Raw genomic sequence first — 20353 nt, 5'->3', positions numbered from 1 at the left:
TCAAAAATGGTATTTCATTATTGTTTTTAATTTTTATTTCTTTCATTATTAGTGTGATTGAACATTTTTCACAGGTCTATGAACTTTCACCTCCTGTCCTTTTTAAAAAGGTTTTTCTGCTAAACTTTCTATTGTTGTATTAGTGTTTCCCAGTTCAGTTTGATTCCACAAAAATTTCTTGCATAGCTAATCAGATTCATAATGCACAAGAGGAAACAGAAGAGCCACTATCCCTGTCCTTGTGTTACTTACATTTAGGAAGATTTTTGATAATTTAATTATTGCACAAGTATGAATATATAATTTCCAGCATAAGTAAGCACATGTACATGCCTTCCTCCAGGGTGTACACCTCATAGTGGATTTGCTGCATAACATGTATCGTACCAAACCGTTTCCCTTGGAGTGCTGTCATTTTACCCTTCAACTGGTGGTGTATAAGATTCCTGTTGCTTCATTCACATCCTCATGAACACTTAGTTTGGTCAGTTTTGTAGTAACATCTCATTATAGTTTTAATTTGGATTTCCTCTTTTCTGAAGCTAATTCAAGTCTTTTGCCAGTTTTTTCTACTGAGTTATTTATCTATGTGTAGATTCTTTGTATGTTCTGGATTCTAGGCCTTTCTTGGTTATGTTTTGCAAATATCCAGTCACTAACACAAATACAGACTTTCTGATGTAACTCTAAAACTCCTCTCAAAATAGTCGAACATCAAATTCTCAGTTCCATTCTCTTCTTGGAGAGCTGCTTCCAGCTCCAACCACGTTGTACTCTGGTTCTCCTGCCCAGCTGCAGCATCTTCCTGGGAATTTCCTTCACCTGTTTCCATTGGTTGATCTTGGCTCCTGTGAATTCTTCTTTCTTGGTTTACTGCTTCATGTTGGTGGAGCATATACTACAGTAGCTTTCTGGGGAAAGGGTGTATGTGAGGTAGGTTTTTTATTTTTTAGTTTCTCATGTCTGAAAATGTTTTTCTTCTCTTTTTACATATGACCTGCTGTCTTGGGAAGCATTTGGGATCTCCCTATTATTGTGTCCTGAAATTTCATGGTTTGCCGTGCCTTGGTCAATTGTACTTGACGCTTGGAGGATCCTTTGAGTCTAGAGGCTCAAGCTCGGAACTTTCAAATGTTTATTTTAATTGTTTCTTCCCGGTTGTCTCTCTCTCTCTCTGTCTCCTGCTATTTCCTCTCTATGAAACTCCTATTAGATGGCCATTTCCTTTTGAGCCCCCTCCTGTCAATATCACTAAGTCTTATTTTTGGCCTGATCAGTGTCATCATATTAAGAGTCCTCCAGGCTCCTGCCTGGGGTCTGTAAGCCCATCTGTGAGGGTTTTAAAAGCTGAGGTAGAGAGAGGCTGGGTAAAATTGGGGGTGGGGAAGAGAGGGTGAGAGTGACCTCTGAAGTGAAAATTCCCAGTCTTCTTTCAGGATAACAGCAATACATAAATGGACACATGGACTCTGATTAAGTTTAAGATACTTCAGAACATCTCTATCCATTCTCATTAAGCCAGTTTACCCAAGTAGGTTAATTTTTGCTCATCCCAGTAGAGTCCTGTGTACTTGTTCAGTACTTAATTGAAATCAGCTTTGAACTATAACCAGGCTCCCATTCCAGACTCTTAACGCATAGTTCTGTAAACTGCTGAATACTCTGGAACCCACACAGTTACATGAGTTTAACTACAAGTATGTATACTGTTGCAGATCTGTTCATTGATTTGCTCCATATCGCTGCTGTGTAATGATTGCAGGTAAACAGAAATAAAAATTAAACCTCTTTGCTGTCAGCGTGAAAGGATGCTCAACATCACTAATCATTAGAGAAATGCAAATCAAAACTACAATGAGGTATCACCTCACACCAGTCAGAACGGCCATCATCAAAAAATCTATAAACAGTAAATGCTGGAGAGGGTGTGGAGAAAAGGGAACCCTCCTGCACTGTTGGTGGGAATGTAAATTGATACAGCCGCCATGGAGAACAGCATGGAGGTTCCTTAATAAACTAAAAATAGAACTACCATATGACCCAGCAATCCCACTACTGGGCATATACCCTGAGAAAACCGTAATTCCAAAACAGTCATGTACCACAATGTTCATTGCAGCTCTATTTACAATAGCAAGGAAATGGAAGCAACCTAAGTGTCCATCAACAGATGAATGGATAAAGAAGATGTGGCACATATGTACAATGGAATATTACTCAGCCTTAAAAAGAAACGAAATTGAGTTATTTGTAGTGAGGTGGATGGACCTAGAGTCTGTCATACAGAGTAAAAGTAAGTCAGAAAGAGAAAATACCATATGCCAACACATATATATGGAATCTTTAAAAAAAAAATGGTTCTGAAGAACCTAGGGGCAGGACAGGAATAAAGACGCAGTTGTAGAGAATGGACTTGAGGACATTGGAGGGGGAAGGGTAAGCTGGGATGAAGTGAGAGAGAGAGTGGCATGGACATATGTACACTACCAAATGTAAAACAGATAGCTAGTGGGAAGCAGCCACATGGCACAGGGAGATCAGCTAGGTGCTTTGTGACCACCTAGAGGGGTGGGATAGGGAGGGTGGGAGGGAGACACAAGATGGAGGGGCTATGGGAATATATGTATACGTATAGCTGATTCACTTTGTTATATAGCAGAAACTAACACAACCATGTAAAGCCATTATACTCCAATAAATATGTTAAAAACAAAACAAAACAAAAAACCCTCTTTGCTGTCAGTTTAATTAGCGTTTTCATGAGCTTTCCTTAAGTCGCCTCAACTATATACCTAATGGTTGCAGCTATAGCAAATTACTTTGCCACACACAGTCTTGTCATTTTCCTAAACTACTATCAGTATTATTTAAATTTCATTAACAGAACTGGGGCAGCTGGGTACTATTGTCATCTTTGCAGTTAGGATACAGCAGAAACATCATTTCAAACGAGCATGTTTATATCTTAGAGTTAGACTTGACATTTATATTCTTTAATTAAATTCTCACCATTATGAACCAGTACTCCCATGTAGATTTGTTGATATTTAGGATGTGTGAGAGCATCCTCAAGCTGCTTCTCAAATATTTCTTCTCTGGCCCCATGTCCTTCTTGTTTAATGGGAAAAGCGCCTCCTTTTAAAATTGGTAAGTAGTGGTAACAAGATTATGAAACAAATGAATGCCCAAGGGACATCCATCAGAGCTTATTTCTACCTTTTTCTGTTGGCTAGATGCTTTTTGACAACGAGGTAGTCAACTAAGACCCTGCAAGCCGTGCAGTGCGGCCAAAAAAAATTTAAAAATAAAAAGCCATTTCTAGCCAACCTGTTCATGGATTTGTCCAAATTCATTTCTAGTTTCTTGCTTGTACCATTTTGGGGAGTAGAATACTGAGATTAAGATTCACTGTGCATGTGAGGAAAGGTTCAACAAAACCCTTTTCTCTTTTACATGGGAAATTGGCCTTGGGTTAAGCTGCTTTTATCTCTGTTCCTTGGAAATCTGATGAAGGTGGAATGTCAGCCATGTTACTAGGTAACACTGCTGTAATAAAATGAGAATATGATAGAATGACATTTGAATGGTAAGTTGAGTCTGGACTGAAAGGACTATAGCTTTGGGCTTCCCTGAGTGAAAAAATTCATAACCAGGCATGTCCTTTTCAGGGACCTAGAAGCTGAGACTATCACAAGGGGTATTGGTTTCTGTTTGGGACATGGCTTCTAAGCTAGGGTGGCTATTGGATCTGTCCATGGTAGTCTCATTCTCTCACATTGGAGCTATCATTTGAGGGTCCAAAGACCAGCCCCGAGACTGCTGTGAGTATTCCCAGGGAAAACAAAAGCCTGGGGCTGTGCTGTTGGCATGCTCTTTTTCCTGGCCTTCTGTCCTTTTAAATTAATTTTATGCCCAGTGTGGCCTATTACACTCTTTTTTATTATTTTTTATTTATTTATTTATTTTTTGCAGTACGTGGGCCTCTCAGTGTTGTGGCCTCTCCCGTTGCGGAGCACAGGCTTCGGACGCGCAGGCTCAGCGGCCACGGCTCACGGGCCCAGCTGCTCCGCAGCATGTGGGATCTTCCGGACCGGGGCACGAACCCATGTCGCCTGCATCGGCAGGCAGACTCTCATCCACTGCACCACCGGGGAAGCCCTTTTTTTTAATTTTTAAAACTTTTTATTATGAAAAATTTCAAGTGTATACAAAGTAAACAGAACCGCTATTATATTCTTGAGCCTCTCGATGTCTCATTGGGTCTAAGAATACCACTCAGGAAAGAGCACTGAAGTGCTAAAATAATATCTTCTTATAATACTTATAAATGTATCTCTTTCACATTCCAGGGTGGAGGATATCCTGGTTTTTCCAAGGTTTATCCAGATCTTTGAATTATAGAACTATCCAATACGTCCTTTTTTAGCTTTCATATTTCTAACCTGCATCATCCTGATCGTTTCAGTCTGCCCTTATGGCAAACCCCTACCCCTTGTCTCTTTTGCCTTTCTCTGGACCTCTCTGATTTCAGTTTCTTTCTTCATTCCTTCCTGTCTCTTTTCTCCTTTTACCCTTTCCTTCCTTCCTTCCTCCCTTCCTCCATACGTCCTCCTCCCCCTTCTCTCTCACTCACTCATTCTACCTTTCTTTCTCTGGATAGTCACCTGAACTGTGCACAACATATGTCAGATAATCTGTATCTGCAGTGTATTGGAAATGTTTTCTCTTTAATTACCAATACCTCTTTTCATAATAGTGCATTTTTTTTCTTTTTGTTTCTGATAAAAGACTAACCAAAGTTTCTTTTTTCCTGTGGTCATGACTGTAATAGATGATAAATGATCATGTTGTAATACATTGTTTGGATTATTTAGTTTTAAATGTTTAAACCACATCAAAAACCATTTGCTCCTTTTCTATTCATCTCATCATTAGCGTTGCTAGCTTTTATTGCATACTTGCTAAGCATTTACGTGCATGATCTCTCTTAATCTTCATTAAAAAACAAACTTTGAGGTATATTTCATTTTTATTTTCAATTACAGTTAAAGAAACCAATTTAGAAAGATTTAACTTGCTTGTGATCACATATTCAGAAAGTGATAGAGCCAGAACTCAAACCGAGGCAGTTTGATAATAAAACCCTTGTTTGTAGTCATCATGCCTGACTACTATCCCCATTCACTAAGCGTTCCTACAGTTTCTCATTGGTTTGCCTATTCACTGCCTGAAAACATCTGAAAACAAACCCGGAAATTTACTTTCTCCTTCAAGTTCACTTCTAATAATGTCAAATCAGTCTTTACTCCACCAGTGGTGAAAGTGATGTTCTTTTCTTAGTAACCAGGCTGTTGACATCCTTAAAAATAACCCTGAAGGACCATATTATTTTTTGAAAGGACACGCAAGAACCATGCAGAGGATTTAAACTATATCCATTTGAAACTTAGTCTCCTTTGGAAGAGGTGAAAATTAGAGTAAAGATGAGGAAATAGAAAGGACCTCACTTGTTTTTCTCACAGTATATCACCACATGGAAATAAAAGCAGGGTGTTAAACTGGATTTATATCCAGTGCTCACTTTCCTGTCCTTGTCAGTAATTGGCCACTTACTGACACTCCAACTGTATTCGTGAAAAATGCAGTCTCTGGGTAAACATTTGACTGTGTGCTGTTGTGTAGTTCTTAAAGCTAGATAAATATATGCCTAAACATGTTTGAGTCCCTACTAAGTGCTGGGAATGAGACTAAGTACCTTTACATAATATTACTCATTTATTCTTCTTAAACCAGGAAATTAGTTATTGTTATCCCACTTTACAGATAAGGAAACCAGCAGGCTGAGAGAAGCCTTCCCAGGTGATTTTAACACAGATCCCCACCTAAGAATCATTCCTCTTAGGGAATTCCCTGACCATCCAGTGGCTAGGACTTGGCACTTTCACTGCCGGGGCCTGGGTTCGATCCCTGGTCAGGGAACTAAGATCCCATAAGCCATGCAGCAAGACCAAAAAAAAAAAAAAAAAAAAAATCCTCTTAAATAGTCATCACGTTTGCGTAGGGCTTTATCATTGAGGGCAATTTGCATATGCCCTATGTCATTTGACCCTTAAATTATCCTTGTGAAGGAGGCAGAGCAAGTCTTCAGAGGTGAAATGGTTGGCTCAAGGTCACTTAGCTAGTAAATCACTCAGCCTTGAATCCAGATCTTCTCATTATAAACTCCATATTTTCAGCATTCACTTGGATAAACCTAAATAAGATTCCAAATGAGCAGATTTTCCAACAACTTTTTGTTGAATACTATCATCTAAAATAGTGTTGGACACACTGGAGATTCATTCAAAATCATTTTAAACTCTTTTTTACATATTTTGAAAAGAATACCGTGAGAAAGATATAAATAACATCTCTACTTTTGCCTCTTTCAGCACTTTACCTTCTCCTTCCCTCCCCTAAATGCTTCTGAAATCTTGGCTTAAGCAAACCTTTGCTATTTCTTCTTTCAGGGAGTTAACCTTGAAAAATGTTGGTAGAGGAGACTATGAATCTGCTGTTATTTGTAGCTGACAGGGAGTTGAGAGTTGATGTTTTTCATTAAGACATTAAGCAATGTTGAATGTCTGAGACAGGAGTGACTAACCTTGGAGTACTTTTAACTTCTGCTGAAGGAGTTAGACATGTGGTTTTCAGGTAGCCAAATTACTGTTAGCCACTTGTACATAACCCTCCACTCTAACTCATAAGATGATATGATCTGGCTGAATTAATAAACAGGACAAAATAGAAATACCACACCAAACAAGAGAGGGCGTGAAAGAAATTTCATGGCTGAATATAAGTATAGGACAGAGACAGTGAACAACAATAGTTTTGTGGTATGGTAAAGGCAAGAACTATTTTTATCTCTTGACAGTGTAAAATTTACACTAGGTTTTCTGTATTTCCAGACCTGACCATTCTTATTGAGCTCCAAACTAGCTCATTCAGTTGCCTATACAACAGTCCCACAAATGTTGAACAAGGTTAAATGAGAATTCATTATTTTCTTCAAAAAAAAATCAAACACAAAATGAATCTGCTTTTTCTTCTGCAGTCTTCCTTAGCTCTGTAAATGACATCAATATCTACCTAGTTGCTTATGCCAAAATGCCAAAAAAGAAGAAAGAGGAATAATGAGTGCTATTTGGAATAGGGTTGGGATATTGCAAATTTAAAGAGTGCAATCAGAGAAGACCTCTCTGAGAAGGTACATTTGTGCTCAAACTTGAAGGAGGTAGAAAATGAGTTGCGCAGATACCTGGGATCAGATGCGGTAAAGATGGGAGCATGTCTTTGTCTCCCTCTGAAGCAAAAGGTAGACACTTTTACTGACCATTATAAGAGATTTGGGTTCTCTAAGCTCAGGGTTCTGTTGCTATAATATAACCCACGGCATTTGCAGGGGTCATCTGTTCACCTTCAGATCACCTTGTGCAGCCCCACTTACATCAATGGACATATCATCCAGACAGAAAATCAGTAGGGAAACACTGGCCTTAAGCGGCACATTAGATCAAATAAACTTAATAGATATATAGAGAATATTTCATCCAAAAGCAGCAGAATACACATTCTTTTCAAGTGCACGTTGAACATTCTCCAGGGTAGACCACACGCTAGGCCACAAAATGACTGTCAGTAAATTTAAGAAAATTGAAACCATATCAAGCATCTTTGCCAACCACAGTGCTGTGAGACTTGAAATCAACTACAAGAAGAAAAAAATTGCAAAAAACCCAGACACGTGGAGGCTAAACAATATGCTACTGAACAACCAAAGGGTCACTGAAGAAATCAAAGAGGAAATTTTTTTTAATCCTGGAGACAAATGAAAATGGAAATACAATGATCCAAAATCTATGGAACAGCAAATGCAGTTCTAAGAGGGAAGTTTATAGCAATACAAGTCTACTTCAGAAAACAAGAAAAATCTCGAATAAACAACCTCACCTTACACCTAAAGAAATCAGAGAATGAAGAACAAACAAAACCCAAAGTTAGTAGAAGGAAAGAAATCATAAAGATCAGAGTGGAAATAAATGAGATAGAGACTGAAAAAAATAGAAAAGATCAGTGAAACTGAAAGTTGATTCATTGAAAAGATAAACAAAATTGATAAACCTTTAGCCAGACTCACCAAGAAAAAAAGAGAGAGGGCCCAAATCAATAAAATCAGAAACAAAAAAGGAGAAGTTACAACTGATACCACAAAAATACAAAGGATCGTAAGAGATTGCTACAAACAACTGTATGCCAATAAAATGGACAACCTGGAAGAAATGGGCAAATTCCTAGAAATGCACAGTGTCCCAAAACTGAACTGGGAAGAAATAGAAAATATGAACAGACCAATTACAAGTAATGAACTTGAATCAGTCATTTTAAAGCTCTGAACAAACAAAAATCCAAGACCAGATGGCTTCACAGGTGAATTCTACCAAACATTTAGAGAAGAATTAACACCTGTCTTTCACAAACTATTCCCAAAAATTGCAGAAGAAGGAACACTTCTGAACTCATTCTGTGAGGCATCATCACCCTGATACCAAAACCAAAGGCATCACAAAAAAAGAAAATTACAGCCAATATCACTGATGACCATAGATGCAAAAATCCTCAATAAAATATTAACAAACTGAATTCAACAATACATTAAAAGGATCATACACCATGATCAAGTGGGATTATCCCAGGGATGCAAGGATAGTTCAATATCTGCAGTATGGAGTTTCCTCAAAAAAACGAAAAATAGAACTACCGTATGACCCAGCAATTCCACTCCTGCATATATGTCTGAAAAAAACAAAAACACTAATTCAAAAAGATACATGCACCCCAGTGTACACAGCAGCATTATTTATGACTGCCAAGATACCAAAGCAACCTATGCAACCTAAGCAAACTGTGAAAGCTTCCTCAATCTGGTACTAAGTTTAATTTTTCTGAAAATAATAAAATTAATATAAATTTCTTGGGAAAAGTTGTACATAAATTCATCAAGTAAAAAAGAGAAGAGTGGTTGTTAGTTGACCCTCAGTAATGTATTAAACTAACGGTGATCATGTAGGTTTTAACCTGCAGGCTTTCCTAAAATTTACTTTCAGTAGATTTCACTCGATAGTCCTGACTGGTTTGGGTGAGATGACCTGTGCCACCAAACTCAGTTCTTACAAATTTTTCGCCTATATCAGGCATAAAATCAGGAATATAGACATATAACTACAAAGAAATGTTACTGATTGGATACATTGGTGGGTACTGACATTCATGGGTTTCATCCTTAACAGACTACTTTTACATGTATTATGATTGTTTCCTATGCAGTAGATGGGGCAACTTTTCCATTTTATAGACAAAGATACTGAGATACACCTAATGACAATCATAGTTACTGACATTTTGTGAGCACTTACCATGTGCCAGGCATCGTTCTTTGTGCTCTGCAAGTATTAATTCTAAGAACAAACCCATGAGGCAGGCATTTTATTTTTCTTCATTTATAGATCAGGAAACTCAGGCATGGAGATGTTAAATAACTTGCCTAAGTTTATAAGGAGAGCTGGGATTTAAATGCAAGCAATCTGACACCTGATAAGTGCTCCAAACCACTGCACAATTGTACATCTGGAAGAAGTTGAGCATCTTACAAGTCACATGGTTAGTAAGTGTCACAGGCAGGACCCAAACTAGGCCTCTGACTTTGAGCATTTTGTAGTGTACACTACCATGATGTCTTAAATCCATTTAATTATACGTTTGATCAGTGTCTTGTCCCCCAATTATTACCTTGCATCTTTCTCTTTTTTTTCCCTTTTATTGAATTTCAGTTGCTGTACACATTGCATCTTTCTTGCAGACAAAAAGTATCATCTATTTCCTTTGTAAATTCTCTGATTATTCCTTCCACTGAATAGGTTGTCAAGGGTATCATCGGTGTCTTAAGTAAAACACAAAAACTTCAGGTACAGCCAAAATTCAAAAAAATATTTTCACGAATTTACTTATTTTACACGTATAAAATGTCCATTTAAAAATAAAAAGAGGGACTTCCCTGGTGGTGCAGTGGTTAAGAATCCACCTGCCAATGCAGGGTACATGGGTTCGATCCCTGGTCCGGGAAGATCCCACATGCCACGGAGCAACTAAGCCTGTGTGCCACAACTACTGAGCCTGAGCTCTAGAGCCCAGCCCGCGAGCCACAACTAGAGCCCACAAGCCAGATGATCCCATGTGCCACAACTATGAAGCCCACGTGCCTAGAGCCCATGTTCCGCAACGAGAAGCCACTGCGATGATAAGCCCGCGGACCACAACAAAGAGTAGCTCCTGCTCGCCGCAACTAGAGGAAGTCCACGCGCAGCAACAAAGACCCAGTGCAGCCAAAAATAAATAAATAAAAAGAGACTTAATTACAATTTATGAAAATCAATTATAGTACCTGCTGTGTCTAAACTCTTGTGAACAAAATTTTATCCCAGAGAGCTTAAAATCTGACTTGGAAAAAACAAGACCCATAGGCACATGTTGAAAACCAACCTGTCGTGGACAAAATAAGCAACTTGCAAAGGAGCTGATGCCAGCAAACTGCCTGAGATAAAGAAATGATTTATTTGGAATCAACAGCAGTGTAACCAGGCATTGGCTGCCTTTGTTTTCGCTCGTTGCCACAGTCCTTCAAGGCACAAGCTTGTTAGGGTTCTGGCTCCAGCTGGGTCTCTACTTTCCAGAATAAATCTATTTCAGTGGCATTTTTGTCATATCATGCACCTTCCACTAGAATGCTTAGGAGAAAAGTTATTGTGCATTTGAACAATTAATATTTAGGAGAGTAATCTTGAAAGAAAATCTAGAAAACTGTTTGGAAATAACTCTTAGTTAACTTAAAATAATTTACCTATAAAATAGAAAACATGTAAATGGAAATACTCAACTTTTTAAGAAACATAAATTTTTGTAGGCATCTTTGACTATAAACACTTGTCTGTAGTGTATAGTCTCTTGAATAAAAAGTGACTTATGGTCTTCTTGATTTATTGACATTGTGGTTTTTAAGTGATTTCCTAAAAAATGATGACAATCTTTTAGTTTTTAATGACAAGTGTTAAGAGACAGTGTTATTTCCAAATGTTACTGTGTTAGCACCTTACTACATAGTTCAGGCTGTGCTGTGACATGAAACCAAAAAATTACAGCTTGCTGTTGATTATCCCCGGCGCTCAGAGGTAAGAGTGTTGTGGATAAATTAAATTGATAAATAATCCCCCAAACATCATTTTAGCCATTAGCTTCAAATTTCTTTCTTACCAAGACTTTTTCTGGTCAACTACTATTAAGCCTCAATATTAACAGACATTAAGCTTTAGCCTTCTCTTCCTACCTTCTGATGGGTGCTGCTCTCTGAATGAAACATGAATGCAAGGTGAGACAGCACAAGAAAGTGCAGAATTCAGGGGCCTGCTTAATTCACAGAATGCATCATCGACCCTGAACATTCAGGGGTTGGCTCTGATTCAGCCATCAAACCCTTTATACAGAGGACTTATTTAGGAGAGCTAGTGAATTGAAAGCCAGGTCACTCAAAGAAATGGAACGATGATCCTTTGACCGCCGTGTGAGAAAGGCATCTACTGAAAATACCTCTCATACATGTACTTGTTTAAAAAAATAACACTCTACATTCCAGGTGATCACCTTCTTTAGCTCGAGGTTGCTACAAGCCGGAGCTGAGCTGTCAGTGGAACGGGTTCTGGAAATCATCAAGCAAGGGGTCGTCGCACTGCCCAAGGACAGGCTGAAGGTAAGACTGGGGGAAGAAACATACTGTTGTATCACTTGTTGTAAATATTGGTGTCTGAGTGGACTCTATTCAGAATCATACCACTTACCCAGCACTTGCACTGGAAAAGGCTCTCTAAACTTGCGCTGCCTACTCTACTGTATATTGACACACAGAACTGTGGTGAAGGATTCTGACAGTCTTCTAGAAGAACTAGCAAAAGGACTGTCTTCACACCACTGCATAGCCTATGAGTAGCCACTGTATATACTATGAGTAATTCATATATATACTATGAACAAAGGAGCACCTTACTTTTTTAACCCAGTGAAATAAATACAGGCTTGTAAGTATCATCAAGGGTTGATGGGAAGATGGTGGTGGTGGTGATGGCGATGATGATCACTACAACAGTAGCTGATGTTTACATAGTGCTTACTCAGTGCTTTTGGGAGATTCTAAGTGTCTTACGTATATTAACCTGACCAATCCTCACAGCAGCCCTTTGGCGGTGAGTAGTGTCATCACCCTGATTTTCAGGTGAGGAATCTGGTGCACAGAGAGGTTAAGTAATTAACCCAAAGCCATATAATTAGAAAATTAGGGAACTAGGAGATTCATACCCAGGCCATCTGGCTCCAGAGTCCACGCTCGTAATCACCACACTGTTTACTGTGTGCCCGGGAGTAGCTGTAGAAGAGGATCGCCTCATGGAGGAGGTAGGGGAAATATTGTATTTTGAGGAGGCATTTACATTTGTGTGTTAGATATGTTTCTAAGTGATCTCATGATGTAAAACTCATACTTCAAGACGAATTTTCCCATAGGAACATATGTAAGGGGGATACTTGGGGGAAGATGCGTGAATGTACAGCATTGTCGCCTATTTTTACCTTAATACTTCTTTTAATTTTTTCCTTCATTACCTCTCATGTTTTTAGAGTGCTCATTCCTAAATGAACAGCACACAGGGTGTCACAGTGAATGTTTGGCCTTCTTCATAATGTTTAATCAGAACTAGCTTCTGTTCCAAAGTTACTGTTTGGGGGGCTGTGTTTTTCAGCACTCTCACTAGAACCGCTGCTTAATGAACATTGTAGGATATGAAAATATTTTCAGTTATAATAACAGTTTATAAAGCAACAGCACATTAGTCATAATCACTTGCAGAAGTTCCACTGTCCGTAAACAGCCGTGCAGTTCACGCAGTGCCGAGCAAAGGAGGGGTTTCTGCTTATCAGCTAAAATGGCACCACCATGTGGCTATAGCATAAAACCTGATTACGGTTCACCAGACCCTCCAGCTTTGACTTTACTCTCTTTTCCTGACAATTCCTGAAGTGTAGAGAATTCATATTATTTCCTTTCTTACCTAAAGTAAGACATCTGAGGTCTTTCGGGTTTTTTCTCACTGTTTCAAATTTATTTGAACTCTACCATGTTAACCAGTACAAAAATCCATGATGATTAGACTGGCAACTCATAGGAACTGATGGATCGTGGTGTTTAAGCTAGTCAAGAAAGAAGTGGAACTATCAAGAAACCATAAGGAAAGGATAATGCAGAGGAGTCAAGGGAAGTGGGATTTTGATGAGATCAAAGAACCAGCATAGGGCTTCCCTGGTGGCACAGTGGTTGAGAGTCCTCCTGCCGATGCAGGGGACGCGGGTTCGTGCCCCGGTCCGCGAAGATCCCACATGCCGCGGAGCGGCTGGACCCGTGAGCCATGGCCACTGAGCCTGCGCGTCCGGAGCCTGTGCTCCACAATGGGAGAGCCCACCCCAGTGAGAGGGCCGCGTACCGCAAAAAAAAAAACAAAACTGAAACCCCATCGTGTCTCTCCTCTTGCACTGGTTTCCCATTTCACTGCACCTCCCCACCCCCAGCATCCTGTTTACCTCCTGTTCCTCTCCCCTTGTTCACACAGCTCTAGCTGCTTTGTTCTTTTCATTATTTCTTCAACATGCTTGGCATCCTCCTGGCTTTGGACCTTTTTAGTAGTTGTTCCTACTGCTTAGGACTCTGCTCTGAATAAGCATGCCTAATTCTCTCGCCTCTTTTTTTTTTTTTTTTTTTTGCTAAAGGTTTGCCCGGACCACTCTCTGTAAGACTTTCTCCCACCACATCCTCACGGACACTCCCAGACCCCCTCAAGCTGCTCTACCTTTTCTGTATTTTCCAGAGCATTTATCACATCCTAGTACCCTAGATCATTTTGTTATTTATTATATTATGCTGATTGTTCACTGTCTGTTTCCTCCTGCTAGACTATGAGCCCTGAAAGGGCAGGGACCTTTGCTTACTCTGTGCCCAAGCACTTACAGCAACATTGTCACAGAGCAGTTTCTTGAGAAAGACTTGCTCAGTGTTGATGGAACCTTGTGGCAAGCTTAAACCTAATGTCATATGTTCTCATCATTGGTCATTGCCATCTTCTTTTGTACTTTCATCCCCATTCCTCTTTGTGCTTTCTCTCCCCAGATGCAGCCTCCTATTACTTCCCTGCCTCCCATACCCTACACTGCCTTTTTAGACCCCAATTTCATGGTTAGGATGTATCCCCACACTCTCAGTCCCTGCACTGAATCTTCTCTCTTCACCACCTCTTTAACTGAAACCTGGTTCTCCCCTCAGGACTCCCAAACCCCTGCAGCATTTGGAAGTAAAAGCTGCTTGTTCTTTCACACTCCCCACCCTTCGGGGTCTGGAGGTGCAGTTGGTGTCTTCTTTGTTTCCACTGTTGTTGCTTAGCTATTATCCTTCTACCCTTAAGTACAAAGCTCTGTTCATATGAGGCTGGTACCAGCTTCTTCTCCTCCTTATAGCTGCCACCTACTGACTCCTAGGCCTCTCTCTCATTTACTATAGCATCTGGCTCAGTCTTTCTTTCCGTCCATGGCTTATCATCCTGGGTGCCTATGATGCCCATGTGTATGGCCCATCCTTGGCATCCAATTCATTAACTGGCTCAGTCACACTGACTTTCATTCACATCTGTGTCATTTCAGTCCCCCACTCATGGCCGAATCCAGATCATGTTGTCATGGAGATCTCCTTTTGAACATCTCTGGTCTAAATATACTGCTCTCCAATCACAACTTCCATTTCTTCTACTATGCTGGGTTTTTTTGGGTTTTTTGTGTTTTTTTTGTTTTCTTTTTTTTTTTTTTTTTTTTTTGTAGTACGCGGGCCTCTCACTGTTGTGGCCTCTCCTGTTGCGGAGCACAGGCTCAGCGGCCATGGCTCACGGGCCCAGCCGCTCCGTGGCATGTGGGATCTTCCCAGACCGGGGCACGAACCCGTGTCCCCCGCATCGGCAGGCAGACTCTCAACCACTGCGCCACCAGGGAAGCCCAGGGTTTCAGTTTTAATAGGACCACTCTGGCTGATGTGTTGAGGGTAGACTATAGAGCAACAATGAAAGCAGAGAGATCAGTTAGACTATTGCTCGACTTGGACCACAGTGGAAAGGTGGAAGTGCTAACAGAATTCGTCCAAGAAATTGTCTGGTGGGCAGAGGAGTGCACTTAGGCCTTTTAGGAGACAGCTATAGTCTGCATTGATTACAGAAGCTCCAGGGAATGGTGGCTGAACGTAGGTTCTGATGGACTGGTTAGAGAACTGGTCTGCAAGTACTGGAAGAACTGTTTATGGAAGTGGATTTGGACTTGGACTAGGCGGTCTCAAGGACAGCTTTCAGGTGTTGGCTCGCTGAGTCTTTCATCGTTAGATGCCTGGCTCTGCTTTGCTAAATGTTGTGTGGCTCAACAGTATACGTGAGTCGATCTGCTACTAGTTTCTAGAGGCTGTCTGTACTAGACAATTCAGAGCAAACTTTGGAGGCCACACACCATAAGACAATTTGGAAAACTATCAGAGAATCACCAAAATTGTGAAAGAACACAGGGAATGATTAGGGGAATTCACAGGATCCAAGCAGAAGAGACTTGTCTTCAAGTACTGGAAGAATTGTTTACAAAAGCAGATTTGGACTTCTGTGTGGTCTCAGGAATAGGACCAATGGGTAGAAGGAACTTGCATTTCAGTCCCATAGAAGGGAGAACTTTCTAAGAAATGGAACTACAGTTGACCCTTGAACAATGTAGGGGTCCAGGGTGCAGACCCTCCACACAGTCGAAAACCCAGATATAATTATCATCAGCCCTCTGTATCCACAGTTCCTCTGAACTCACAGATTCAACCAACCATGGATTGTGTAGTACTGTAGTATTTACTGTTGGAAAAAAATCTATGCATAAGTGGATCCACCCAGTTCAAATCCTTGTTGTTCAAGGGTCAACTGTATTTAGAGATGGAATAGGTAACTTCTGGGAAGTGGTGCATTCACTGTCACTGGAGGTATTAAGAGTAATAGGACGATGGCCACTTGACAGGGATGCAAATAGGTTCCATCTTACATGAAGCTCTTATCTGTTGGTACTAGCTGGTCAGCACGGTAAATGGAGAAGGATTCTAAGGCTGAGTTCAGGTGCAGCAGGAAAAGTGCTGAGATCAATTAGCAATGCCTGCCATTGGCAACAGGAGCAGAAAGCCAGGAGCACATGTGCAGTTATTTGCCATTCCAATTGTAAGGACTCAAATATTGGTGGGGAAAACCAACTGTGTGACTTCTAAGAACGTTTCCATTCCTAAGAGTATAATTTTGTCTGTGTATATACTAAAATTATCATTCTCCACAAAGCAGGAAGCTGAATAAACTTTTGATAACAGTTTTTACTCTCAGAAGATGCAAGAAACAATAAGGAAATATTATTAATCTGTGGATTTTTTATGACAGAGATCACCTTTCAGTTCATAATAGCAGAGGGCATAGTCAGTTTTGTATGCCAAAAGAACATAAATTGCTAAAAGTTGTATATGGTTCATAACAAGAAAAAATGTAGTTCAAGTGGGATGGAAAACAAATAAAATAAAAAATATTAACTATCCAATCACTGATTGTTCTGTGTAAACAAATATGAGAACTACGTTTGTACTGAAGTATCTGTTTGCAACTCTGTATCACATTCGCCTCCTTCTCCAGTCTCCTCTGCGTCACAGAGAAGCATCCAGAGTACATTTCCCAGAATCCTCCTGTCTGTGTAGTTCCAAATTGCAGTCGGCCAAGGAGAGGCACACTTGCATGCAATTTGGAAAGCAGAAGAGAAGAAGCCATTATTCTCCAGAGGCAGCTCCTGCCTGGCCTGGTGCTGTAGGCAGCCAGGGTCGTCGATGTCTCCTCAGAGATACTGAGGTTTGCAGCAGCTTGCAGTGAGCTCTTGAGAACCTCCTACTCCAGTGCTGAAGACAGTCTTCTGTTGCAGCTTCCCTGATCTTGCCTTTTCAACAGTTGCATAAGCCTCTATTTTCCTTACAAAATCCTTTATACTCGAGTTATAGAGAGGACCTTCTGTTTTCCCTACCAAACCTGTCAGAGAAATAAAACCCCTGATTGTGAACAGAAAGCAATTTAATATAGGAAATTTGAAAGTCATTGAAAGGACTGAGGAAGCCAGCAAAAAACAGTGCTGGCTTTCAGGAAATCAGAAGTGGCAAGAATGTCGTCACTGATGGTCTGGCCTGCCTGCAGACATCCATGTGGAGATCTGCCGGAAGATTGTAGAAACCACTGTCAAAACGTTTGCTGAAGCCCACAGTCTGCCCACCACTGTTACCAGAGCACCAGTGGCTTCTGTTTCTCTTCTGCCTTCTGAAATACAAGTTCCTCTCCTTGCCACAGTCTAACCCAAAGCCCTTCGGGAGAGATGCTAGGACATGTAGTTTCCAGGCTTTCAGCATGAAAGGGGAAGAAAGGTGCTTGAGTTGCCAACAGCGTGGCATACGTTCAAAAGAAACTAAAGAAGCAGAATGAGAAGTTCCTTGATGAGCATGGATTTTTTTTAAAGGATACCTGCAAAAGATAGAAAGAATGGTAGGTACAGAGGCCAAAAGTAATGGAGTGGCATGAACTTACACAAACGTTGTCAAAGACTAGAATTGGAAGGGGCCTTTGATCCTCTGAGAGGAGAAAGCAAAGAAAATAAGAAATTGTGGGCCTTCAGCATTGGAACAGTGGACAAGATTACATGATTGATTGACTGATTTATGCATTCTCCCATTTTCAAATGCTAGTTTATCTCCTTTAGTGACAATAATCTCCAACTGGAAAAGAGTATATCCTCTAAATAAAATTGAAGCCTAAGGAGGCAAAAGACTTGTACTCAGAAAACCATAAAACACTGATGAAAGAAATCAAAGATGACATAGGGCTTCCCTGGTGGCACAGTGGTTGAAAGTCTGCCTGCCGATGCAGGGGACACAGGTTCATGCCCCGGTCCGGGAAGATCCCATATGCCGCGTAGTGGCTGGGCCCGTGAGCCATGGCCGCTGAGCCTGTGCATCCGGAGCCTGTGCTCCGCAATGGGAGAGGCCACAACAGTGAGAGGCCCGCGTACCGCAAAAAAAAAAAAAAAGATGACATAAACAGATGGAGAAATATACCACGTTTTTGGATTGGAAGAATCAATATTGTGAAAATGACTCTACTACCCAAAGCAATCTACAGATTCAGTGCAATCCCTATCAAACTACCAATGGCATTCTTCACAGAATTAGAACAAAAATTTTTACAATTTGTATGGAAACACAAAAGACCCCGAATAGCCAAAGCAATCTTGAGAAAGAAAAACAGAACTGGAGGAATCAGGCTCCCCGACTTCAAAGTATACTACAAAGCTACAGTAACCAAGACAGTATGGTACTGGCACAAAAAGAGAAGTATAGATCAATGGTACAGGATAGAAAGCCCAGAGGTAAACCCACGCACGTATGGTCACCTAATTTATGACAAAGTAGGCAAGAATGTACAATGGAGAAAAGACAGCCTCTTCAATAAGTGGTGCTGGGAAAACTGGACAGCTACATGTAAAAGAATGAAATTAGGACTTCCCTGGTGACACAGTGGTTACGAATCCACCTGCCAATGCAGGGGACATGGGTTCGATCCCTTGTCCGGTAAGATCCCACATGCCGCAGAGCAGCTAAACCCGTGCGCCACAACTACTGAGCCTGCACTCTAGAGCCTGCGAGCCACAACTGCTGAGCCTGCACGCCACAACTACTGAAGCCTGCACACCTAGAGCCTGTGTTCTGCAAGAAGAAAAGCCACCACAATGAGAAGCCCATGCACCGCAACAGAGTAGCCCCCGCTCACCACAACTAGAGAAAGCCCGTACACAGCAACGAAGACCCCACACAGCCATAAATAAATAAATAAAGTTATTTGTTTATTTTTTTAAGAGAATGAAATTAGAACACTACCTAATTCCATACACGAAAATAAATTCAAAATGGATTAAAGACCTCAATGTAAGACCAGACACTATAAAACTCTTAGAGGAAAACATAGGAGAAACACTCTCTGACATAAACTACAGCACGATCTTTTTTTGACCCACCTCCTAGAGTAAGGAAAATAAAAACAAAAGTAATTAAATGGGACCTAATTAAACTTAAAAGCTTCTACACAGCAAAGGAAACCATAAACACGACAAAAAGACAACCCTCAGTATGGGAGAAAATATTTGCAAATGAAGCAATGGGCAAAGAATTAATCTCCAAAATATACAAACAGCTCATGGAGCTCAATATCAAAAAAACAAACAACCCAATTAAAAAGTGGGCAGAAGACCTAAACAGACATTTCACCAAAGAAGACATACAGATGGCCAAGAGGCACATGAAAAGATGTTCAACATCACTAATCATTAGAGAAATGCAAATCAAAACTACAATGAGGTATCACCTCACCACCAGTCAGAATGGCCATCGTCAGAAAATCTACAAACAACAAATGCCGGAGAGGGTGTGGAGAAAAGGGAACCCTTTTGTACTGTTGATGGGAATGTAAATTGATACAGCCACTATGGAGAACAGTATGGAAGTTCCTTAAAAAAACTAAAAATCGAACTACCATATGATCCAGCAATCCCACTACTGTGCATATAGTCTGAGAAAACCATAATTCAAAAGGACTCATGTACCCCATTGTTCATTGCAGCACTATTTACAATAGCCAGAACATGGAAACAACCTAAATGTCCAGTGACAGATGAATGGACAAAGAAGATGTGGTACATACATACAATGGAATATTACTCAGCCATAAAAAGGAATGAAATTGGGTCATTTGTAGAGATGTGGATGCACCTAGAGTCTGTCATATAGAGTGAAGTAAGCCAGAAAGAGAAAAACATGTCATATATTGACGCATATTTGTGGAATATAGAAAAATGGTACAGATGAACCTATTTGCAGGGGGAATAGAGACGTAGACGTAGAGAATGGACATGGGGTGGGCGGGGAAGGGGAGGGTGGGACGAATTGGGAGATTAGGTTTGACATAAATACGCTACCATGTGTAAAATAGATAGCTAGTGGGAATCTGCTGTATGGCACACGGAGCTCAGCTCAGTGCTTTGTGATGACCCAGATGGATAAGATGGGGTGGGGGAGAGGGAGGTCCAAGCGGGAGGG

General features: G+C 40.6%; 1 protein-coding gene across 3 annotated transcripts in view; it reads left to right on the top strand.

Annotated features, from left to right (window-relative positions):
- DYM (dymeclin) overlaps positions 1-20353 on the top strand; it is a 375649-nt gene that overhangs the window by 296099 nt on the left and 59197 nt on the right. For all 3 annotated transcript variants that reach the window (XM_024756785.1, XM_024756783.1, XM_024756784.1), the window contains one exon: positions 11726-11839. In XM_024756785.1, the coding sequence (XP_024612553.1) occupies positions 11726-11839 (114 nt within the window). The remainder of the gene's footprint in view (positions 1-11725; positions 11840-20353) is intronic.

The sequence above is a fragment of the Neophocaena asiaeorientalis genome, unplaced genomic scaffold (assembly GCF_003031525.2).
Source record: "Neophocaena asiaeorientalis asiaeorientalis breed wild unplaced genomic scaffold, Neophocaena_asiaeorientalis_V1.1 scaffold133, whole genome shotgun sequence".
Taxonomy (NCBI): domain Eukaryota; kingdom Metazoa; phylum Chordata; class Mammalia; order Artiodactyla; family Phocoenidae; genus Neophocaena; species Neophocaena asiaeorientalis.
Note: the sequence above shows the minus strand (reverse complement) of the source record. Positions and strands in the feature narration are given on the sequence as shown.